The sequence below is a fragment of the Salvelinus alpinus genome, chromosome 18, assembly GCF_045679555.1.
Source record: "Salvelinus alpinus chromosome 18, SLU_Salpinus.1, whole genome shotgun sequence".
Classification (NCBI taxonomy): Eukaryota; Metazoa; Chordata; class Actinopteri; order Salmoniformes; family Salmonidae; genus Salvelinus; species Salvelinus alpinus.
This window is the reverse complement of record NC_092103.1, coordinates 47,583,582-47,593,661: the sequence shown is the minus strand read 5'-3', so window position 1 is coordinate 47,593,661 and position 10,080 is coordinate 47,583,582. Positions and strand designations below refer to the sequence as shown.

Here is a 10,080-nt window from a genome sequence, read left to right as displayed (position 1 = left end):
ATTAGATATAACTAATAATAGATCAAATACCATTTATAATTGTAAGATAATACGGTTATATAGAACTATAACATGAACGATGGCCTATTATTAACATCAGAGACATAAACAGAGAGACTACAGGTTGGGCTCCTACTTGTTAAACCCTTGGGAAGATCCATGGTCCTGAGGACCTCTTCTGTGCTGTCTGACGCCCTCAGGCCTTTCAACCGCTTCTCCCAGAACAGCTGCAAACACAACAGACAGGTGATGAGATGAGGAGAGGAGGAGAGGAAACAGAGGGGTGATGAGAACAGGAAAGGAAACAGAGGGGTGATGAGATGAGGAGAGGAGGAGAGGAAACAGAGGGGTGATGAGAACAGGAAAGGAAACAGAGGGGTGATGAGATGAGGAAAGGAGGAGAGGAAACAGAGGGGTGATGAGAACAGGAAAGGAAACAGAGAGGGTGATGAGATGAGGAGAGGAGAGGAAACAGAGGGATGGAACAGTTAGGTGAGGAGCAGAGGAGGACCCAGAACCCCCAGAAAACAGGACGTGGTATTTATCCAATTAGAGTTAATTCAGGTTTTGGGGTATAAATCCCAGCACAGCAGTAACAACAAGAGTTCAAGAGAGAATAAATAGCAAGACACGAAGGCCTTCAAAGCGAGACGAGATAACCGACCGAAAGAGACACAGAGAGACACCCAGCCACATCAGCGTGGCTGGCGGCGGCAGGGGGCAGCTGGGGGAGACTGGCATGGCTGGCGGCGGCAGGGGGCAGCTGGGGGAGACTGGCATGGCTGGCATGGGGCAGCTGGGGGAGACTGGCATGGCAGGGGGCAGCTGGGGGAGACTGGCATGGCTGGCGGCGGCAGGGGGCAGCTGGGGGAGACTGGCATGGTTGGCGGCGGCAGGGGGCAGCTGGGGGAGACTGGCATGGCTGGCATGGGGCAGCTGGGGGAGACTGGCATGGGTGGCATGGCAGGGGGCAGCTGGGGGAGACTGGCATGGCTGGCGGCGGCAGGGGGCAGCTGGGGGAGACTGGCATGGCTGGCGGCGGCAGGGGGCAGCTGGGGGAGACTGGCATGGCTGGTATGGCAGGGGGCAGCTGGGGGAGACTGGCATGGCTGGCGGCGGCAGGGGGCAGCTGGGGGAGACTGGCATGGCTGGCGGCGGCAGGGGGCAGCTGGGGGAGACTGGCATGGCTGGCATGGCAGGGGGCAGCTGGGGGAGACTGGCATGGCTGGCGGTGGCAGGGGGCAGCTGGGGGAGACTGGCATGGCTGGCGGCGGCAGGGGGCAGCTGGGGGAGACTGGCATGGCTGGCGGCGGCAGGGGGCAGCTGGGGGAGACTGGCATGGCTGGCATGGCAGGGGGCAGCTGGGGGAGACTGGCATGGCTGGCGGTGGCAGGGGGCAGCTGGGGGAGACTGGCATGGCTGGCGGCGGCAGGGGGCAGCTGGGGGAGACTGGCATGGCTGGCATGGCAGGGGGCAGCTGGGGGAGACTGGCATGGCTGGCATGGCAGGGGGCAGCTGGGGGAGACTGGCATGGCTGGCGGCAGCAGGGGGCAGCTGGGGGAGACTGGCATGGCTGGCGGCGGCAGGGGGCAGCTGGGGGAGACTGGCATGGCTGGCATGGCAGGGGGCAGCTGGGGGAGACTGGCATGGCTGGCATGGCAGGGGGCAGCTGGGGGAGACTGGCATGGCTGGCGGCGGCAGGGGGCAGCTGGGGGAGACTGGCATGGCTGGCGGCGGCAGGGGGCAGCTGGGGGAGACTGGCATGGCTGGCATGGCAGGGGGCAGCTGCGGGAGACTGGCATGGCTGGCATGGCAGGGGATGGCTCCCCTTCATTAGGCCATGATGGCAGCAGACCAACAACCCATCGCCCATCTTCCTTGGTCCTAAACTAGTCCTAAACTAGTCCTAAACTAGTCATAAACTAGTCCTAAACTAATATTCTCTCCAGTTAGAGTGGCACTGCAGCATCTTCCTCACTTCAATACAAATCTACTCCTCTTTTCTCCACCGTCTTGAAAACATTTAGGAGCCAATTCACTCAAATCAAACTTTATTGGTGCTCGTACACCGATCTGCAGATGTTATCTCAGGTGCAGTGATATGCTTGTGTTTCTACCTCCAACAGTGCAGTGATATGCTTGTGTTTCTACCTCCAACAGTACAGTGATATGCTTGTGTTTCTACCTCCTACAGTGCAGTGATATGCTTGTGTTTCTACCCTCCTACAGTGCAGTGAAATGCTTGTGTTTCTACCTCCAACAGTACAGTGATATGCTTGTGTTTCTACCTCCAACAGTGCAGTGAAATGCTTGTGTTTCTACCTCCAACAGTACAGTGATATGCTTGTGTTTCTACCCTCCAACAGTACAGTGATATGCTTGTGTTTCTACCTCCTACAGTGCAGTGATATGCTTGTGTTTCTACCCTCCTACAGTGCAGTGAAATGCTTGTGTTTCTACCTCCAACAGTACAGTGATATGCTTGTGTTTCTACCTCCAACAGTGCAGTGATATGCTTGTGTTTCTACCTCCAACAGTACAGTGATATGCTTGTGTTTCTACCTCCAACAGTACAGTGATATGCTTGTGTTTCTACCTCCAACAGTGCAGTGATATGCTTGTGTTTCTACCTCCTACAGTACAGTGATATGCTTGTGTTTCTACCTCCAACAGTGCAGTGATATGCTTGTGTTTCTACCCTCCAACAGTACAGTGATATGCTTGTGTTTCTACCTCCAACAGTGCAGTGATATGCTTGTGTTTCTACCTCCTACAGTGCAGTGATATGCTTGTGTTTCTACCTCCAACAGTACAGTGATATGCTTGTGTTTCTACCTCCAACAGTGCAGTGATATGCTTGTGTTTCTACCTCCTACAGTGCAGTGATATGCTTGTGTTTCTACCTCCAACAGTACAGTGATATGCTTGTGTTTCTACCTCCTACAGTACAGTGATATGCTTGTGTTTCTACCCTCCAACAGTACAGTGATATGCTTGTGTTTTTACCTCCAACAGTGCAGTGATATGCTTGTGTTTCCCTCCTACAGTACAGTGAAATGCTTGTGTTTCTACCTCCAACAGTGCAGTGATATGCTTGTGTTTCTACCTCCAACAGTGCAGTGAAATGCTTGTGTTTCTACCTCCAACAGTACAGTGATATGCTTGTGTTTCTACCCTCCAACAGTACAGTGATATGCTTGTGTTTTTACCTCCAACAGTGCAGTGATATGCTTGTGTTTCTACCTCCTACAGTACAGTGATATGCTTGTGTTTCTAGCTCCAACAGTGCAGTGATATGCTTGTGTTTCTACCCTCCAACAGTGCAGTGATATGCTTGTGTTTCTACCTCCAACAGTGCAGTGATATGCTTGTGTTTCTACCTCCAACAGTGCAGTGATATGCTTGTGTTTCTACCTCCTACAGTACAGTGATATGCTTGTGTTTCTACCTCCTACAGTGCAGTGATATGCTTGTGTTTCTACCTCCAACAGTACAGTGATATGCTTGTGTTTCTACCTCCTACAGTCCAGTGATATGCTTGTGTTTCTACCCTCCAACAGTACAGTGATATGCTTGTGTTTCTACCTCCAACAGTCCAGTGATATGCTTGTGTTTCTACCTCCTACAGTCCAGTGATATGCTTGTGTTTCTACCTCCAACAGTTCAGTGATATGCTTGTGTTTCTACATCCAACAGTGCAGTGATATGCTTGTGTTTCTACCTCCAACAGTCCAGTGATATGCGTGTGTTTCTACCTCCAACAGTGCAGTGATATGCTTGTGTTTCTACCTCCAACAGTGCAGTGATATGCTTGGGTTCCTACCTCCTACAGTACAGTGATATGCTTGTGTTTCTACCTCCTACAGTGCAGTGATATGCTTGTGTTTCTACCTCCTACAGTCCAGTGATATGCTTGGGTTCCTACCTCCTACAGTACAGTGATATGCTTGTTTTTCTACCTCCTACAGTGCAGTGATATGCTTGTGTTTCTACCTCCAACAGTGCAGTGATATGCTTGTGTTTCTACCCTCCAACAGTGCAGTGATATGCTTGTGTTTCTACCTCCAACAGTGCAGTGAAATGCTTGTGTTTCTACCTCCTACAGTGCAGTGATATGCTTGTGTTTCTACCTCCAACAGTCCAGTGATATGCTTGTGTTTCTACCTCCAACAGTACAGTGAAATGCTTGTGTTTCTACCTCCTACAGTGCAGTGAAATGCTTGTGTTTCTACCCTCCAACAGTACAGTGATATGCTTGTGTTTCTACCTCCAACAGTACAGTGATATGCTTGTGTTTCTACCTCCAACAGTACAGTAATATGCTTGTGTTTCTACCTCCTACAGTGCAGTGATATGCTTGTGTTTCTACCTCCTACAGTACAGTGATATGCTTGTGTTTCTACCTCCTACAGTACAGTGATATGCTTGTGTTTCTACCCTCCAACAGTGCAGTGATATGCTTGTGTTTCTACCTCCTACAGTACAGTGATATGCTTGTGTTTCTACCCTCCAACAGTGCAGTGATATGCTTGTGTTTCTACCCTCCAACAGTGCAGTGATATGCTTGTGTTTCTACCTCCTACAGTACAGTGATATGCTTGTGTTTCTACCCTCCAACAGTGCAGTGATATGCTTGTGTTTCTACCTCCTACAGTACAGTGATATGCTTGTGTTTCTACCCTCCAACAGTGCAGTGATATGCTTGTGTTTCTACCTCCTACAGTACAGTGATATGCTTGTGTTTCTACCCTCCAACAGTGCAGTGATATGCTTGTGTTTCTACCCTCCAACAGTGCAGTGATATGCTTGTGTTTCTACCCTCCAACAGTGCAGTGATATGCTTGTGTTTCTACCTCCTACAGTGCAGTGATATGCTTGTGTTTCTACCTCCAACAGTGCAGTGATATGCTTGTGTTTCTACCTCCAACAGTACAGTGATATGCTTGTGTTTCTACCTCCAACAGTGCAGTGATATGCTTGTGTTTCTACCTCCAACAGTACAGTGATATGCTTGTGTTTCTACCTCCTACAGTACAGTGATATGCTTGTGTTTCTACCTCCAACAGTGCAGTGATATGCTTGTGTTTCTACCCTCCAACAGTGCAGTGATATGCTTGTGTTTCTACCCTCCAACAGTGCAGTGATATGCTTGTGTTTCTACCTCCAACAGTACAGTGATATGCTTGTGTTTCTACCTCCAACAGTGCAGTGATATGCTTGTGTTTCTACCTCCAACAGTACAGTGATATGCTTGTGTTTCTACCTCCAACAGTGCAGTGATATACTTGTGTTTCTACCTCCAACAGTCCAGTGATATGCTTGTGTTTCTACCTCCTACAGTCCAGTGAAATGCTTGTGTTTCTACCTCCAACAGTGCAGTGATATGCTTGTGTTTCTACCCTCCTACAGTCCAGTGACATGCTTGTGTTTCTACCTCCAACAGTGCAGTGACATGCTTGTATTTCTACCTCCAACAGTGCAGTGATATGCTTGTGTTTCTACCCTCCTACAGTACAGTGATATGCTTGTGTTTCTACCTCCAACAGTGCAGTGATATGCTTGTGTTTCTACCCTCCAACAGTACAGTGATATGCTTGTGTTTCTACCTCCAACAGTGCAGTGATATGCTTGTGTTTCTACCTCCTACAGTACAGTGATATGTGTGTGTTTCTACCCTCCAACAGTGCAGTGATATGCTTGTATTTCTACCTCCTACAGTGGAGTGATATGCTTGTGTTTCTACCTCCTACAGTGGAGTGATATGCTTGTGTTTCTACCCTCCTACAGTCCAGTGATATGCTTGTGTTTCTACCTCCTACAGTAGAGTGATATGCTTGTGTTTCTACCTCCAACAGTACAGTGATATGCTTGTGTTTCTACCTCCAACAGTGCAGTGATATGCTTGTGTTTCTACCTCCAACAGTGCAGTGATATGCTTGTGTTTCTACCTCCTACAGTGCAGTGATATGCTTGTGTTTCTACCTCCTACAGTACAGTGATATGCTTGTGTTTCTACCTCCAACAGTGCAGTGATATGCTTGTGTTTCTACCTCCTACAGTGCAGTGATATGCTTGTGTTTCTACCTCCAACAGTACAGTGATATGCTTGTGTTTCTACCTCCTACAGTGCAGTGATATGCTTGTGTTTCTACCTCCAACAGTGCAGTGATATGCTTGTGTTTCTACCTCCAACAGTGCAGTGATATGCTTGTGTTTCTACCTCCAACAGTACAGTGATATGCTTGTGTTTCTACCTCCAACAGTGCAGTGATATGCTTGTGTTTCTACCCTCCTACAGTACAGTGATATGCTTGTGTTTCTACCCTCCAACAGTGCAGTGATATGCTTGTGTTTCTACCTCCTACAGTACAGTGATATGCTTGTGTTTCTACCCTCCAACAGTGCAGTGATATGCTTGTGTTTCTACCTCCTACAGTACAGTGACATGCTTGTGTTTCTACCCTCCAACAGTGCAGTGATATGCTTGTGTTTCTACCTCCTACAGTACAGTGATATGCTTGTGTTTCTACCCTCCAACAGTGCAGTGATATGCTTGTGTTTCTACCCTCCAACAGTGCAGTGATATGCTTGTGTTTCTACCTCCAACAGTACAGTGATATGCTTGTGTTTCTACCTCCAACAGTGCAGTGATATGCTTGTGTTTCTACCTCCAACAGTACAGTGATATGCTTGTGTTTCTACCTCCAACAGTGCAGTGATATACTTGTGTTTCTACCTCCAACAGTCCAGTGATATGCTTGTGTTTCTACCTCCTACAGTCCAGTGAAATGCTTGTGTTTCTACCTCCAACAGTGCAGTGATATGCTTGTGTTTCTACCCTCCTACAGTCCAGTGACATGCTTGTGTTTCTACCTCCAACAGTGCAGTGACATGCTTGTATTTCTACCTCCAACAGTGCAGTGATATGCTTGTGTTTCTACCTCCAACAGTGCAGTGATATGCTTGTGTTTCTACCCTCCTACAGTACAGTGATATGCTTGTGTTTCTACCTCCAACAGTGCAGTGATATGCTTGTGTTTCTACCCTCCAACAGTACAGTGATATGCTTGTGTTTCTACCCTCCTACAGTACAGTGATATGCTTGTGTTTCTACCTCCAACAGTGCAGTGATATGCTTGTGTTTCTACCCTCCAACAGTACAGTGATATGCTTGTGTTTCTACCCTCCAACAGTACAGTGATATGCTTGTGTTTCTACCCTCCTACAGTACAGTGATATGCTTGTGTTTCTACCTCCAACAGTGCAGTGATATGCTTGTGTTTCTACCCTCCAACAGTACAGTGATATGCTTGTGTTTCTACCCTCCTACAGTGCAGTGATATGCTTGTGTTTCTACCCTCCTACAGTACAGTGATATGCTTGTGTTTCTACCTCCAACAGTGCAGTGATATGCTTGTGTTTCTACCTCCTACAGTACAGTGATATGCGTGTGTTTCTACCCTCCAACAGTGCAGTGATATGCTTGTGTTTCTACCTCCTACAGTAGAGTGATATGCTTGTGTTTCTACCTCCTACAGTGGAGTGATATGCTTGTGTTTCTACCTCCTACAGTAGAGTGATATGCTTGTGTTTCTACCTCCAACAGTACAGTGATATGCTTGTGTTTCTACCTCCAACAGTACAGTGATATGCTTGTGTTTCTACCCTCCAACAGTGCAGTGATATGCTTGTGTTTCTACCTCCTACAGTGCAGTGATATGCTTGTGTTTCTACCTCCTACAGTACAGTGATATGCTTGTGTTTCTACCCTCCAACAGTGCAGTGATATGCTTGTGTTTCTACCTCCAACAGTGCAGTGATATGCTTGTGTTTCTACCTCCTACAGTGCAGTGATATGCTTGTGTTTCTACCTCCTACAGTACAGTGATATGCTTGTGTTTCTACCTCCAACAGTGCAGTGATATGCTTGTGTTTCTACCTCCTACAGTGCAGTGATATGCTTGTGTTTCTACCTCCAACAGTACAGTGATATGCTTGTGTTTCTACCTCCTACAGTGCAGTGATATGCTTGTGTTTCTACCTCCAACAGTACAGTGATATGCTTGTGTTTCTACCTCCAACAGTGCAGTGATATGCTTGTGTTTCTACCTCCAACAGTGCAGTGATATGCTTGTGTTTCTACCTCCAACAGTGCAGTGATATGCTTGTGTTTCTACCTCCAACAGTACAGTGATATGCTTGTGTTTCTACCTCCAACAGTGCAGTGATATGCTTGTGTTTCTACCCTCCTACAGTACAGTGATATGCTTGTGTTTCTACCCTCCTACAGTGCAGTGATATGCTTGTGTTTCTACCTCCAACAGTACAGTGATATGCTTGTGTTTCTACCCTCCAACAGTGCAGTGATATGCTTGTGTTTCTACCTCCTACAGTGCAGTGATATGCTTGTGTTTCTACCTCCTACAGTACAGTGATATGCTTGTGTTTCTACCTCCAACAGTACAGTGATATGCTTGTGTTTCTACCTCCAACAGTACAGTGATATGCTTGTGTTTCTACCCTCCAACAGTGCAGTGATATGCTTGTGTTTCTACCCTCCAACAGTACAGTGATATGCTTGTGTTTCTACCTCCTACAGTGCAGTGATATGCTTGTGTTTCTACCCTCCAACAGTACAGTGATATGCTTGTGTTTCTACCTCCTACAGTACAGTGATATGCTTGTGTTTCTACCTCCAACAGTACAGTGATATGCTTGTGTTTCTACCTCCAACAGTACAGTGATATGCTTGTGTTTCTACCTCCAACAGTACAGTGATATGCTTGTGTTTCTACCCTCCAACAGTGCAGTGATATGCTTGTGTTTCTACCCTCCAACAGTACAGTGATATGCTTGTGTTTCTACCTCCTACAGTGCAGTGATATGCTTGTGTTTCTACCTCCTACAGTCCAGTGATATGCTTGTGTTTCTACCCTCCAACAGTACAGTGATATGCTTGTGTTTCTACCTCCAACAGTGCAGTGATATGCTTGTGTTTCTACCTCCTACAGTACAGTGATATGCTTGTGTTTCTACCTCCTACAGTCCAGTGATATGCTTGTGTTTCTACCTCCAACAGTACAGTGATATGCTTGTGTTTCTACCTCCTACAGTGCAGTGATATGCTTGTGTTTCTACCCTCCAACAGTGCAGTGAAATGCTTGTGTTTCTACCTCCAACAGTGCAGTGATATGCTTGTGTTTCTACCTCCAACAGTGCAGTGATATGCTTGTGTTTCTACCTCCTACAGTACAGTGATATGCTTGTGTTTCTACCTCCAACAGTACAGTGATATGCTTGTGTTTCTACCTCCTACAGTGCAGTGATATGCTTGTGTTTCTACCTCCAACAGTGCAGTGATATGCTTGTGTTTCTACCTCCAACAGTCCAGTGATATGCTTGTGTTTCTGCCTCCAACAGTGCAGTGATATGCTTGTGTTTCTACCTCCTACAGTGCAGTGATATGCTTGTGTTTCTACCCTCCTACAGTGCAGTGATATGCTTGTGTTTCTACCTCCAACAGTGCAGTGATATGCTTGTGTTTCTGCCTCCAACAGTACAGTGATATGCTTGTGTTTCTACCTCCAACAGTACAGTGATATGCTTGTGTTTCTACCCTCCTACAGTGCAGTGATATGCTTGTGTTTCTACCTCCAACAGTACAGTGATATGCTTGTGTTTCTACCTCCAACAGTGCAGTGATATGCTTGTGTTTCTACCTCCTACAGTACAGTGATATGCTTGTGTTTCTACCTCCAACAGTACAGTGATATGCTTGTGTTTCTACCCTCCAACAGTGCAGTGATATGCTTGTGTTTCTACCTCCAACAGTACAGTGATATGCTTGTGTTTCTACCTCCAACAGTGCAGTGATATGCTTGTGTTTCTACCTCCAACAGAACAGTGATATGCTTGTGTTTCTACCTCCAACAGTCCAGTGATATGCTTGTGTTTCTACCCTCCAACAGTGCAGTGATATGCTTGTGTTTCTACCTCCAACAGTGCAGTGATATGCTTGTGTTTCTACCCTCCAACAGTGCAGTGATATGCTTGTGTTTCTACCTCCAACAGTGCAGTGAT

General features: G+C 47.0%; 1 protein-coding gene across 1 annotated transcript in view; it reads right to left on the bottom strand.

The window, feature by feature from the left end:
- The window catches only part of LOC139544423 (methyl-CpG-binding domain protein 2-like), a 141,802-nt gene that overhangs the window by 53,490 nt on the left and 78,232 nt on the right, over nucleotides 1–10,080 (bottom strand). Inside the window, exon 5 of the mRNA XM_071351495.1 lies at nucleotides 137–227. Within this exon, the coding sequence (XP_071207596.1) occupies nucleotides 137–227 (91 nt within the window). The remainder of the gene's footprint in view (nucleotides 1–136; nucleotides 228–10,080) is intronic.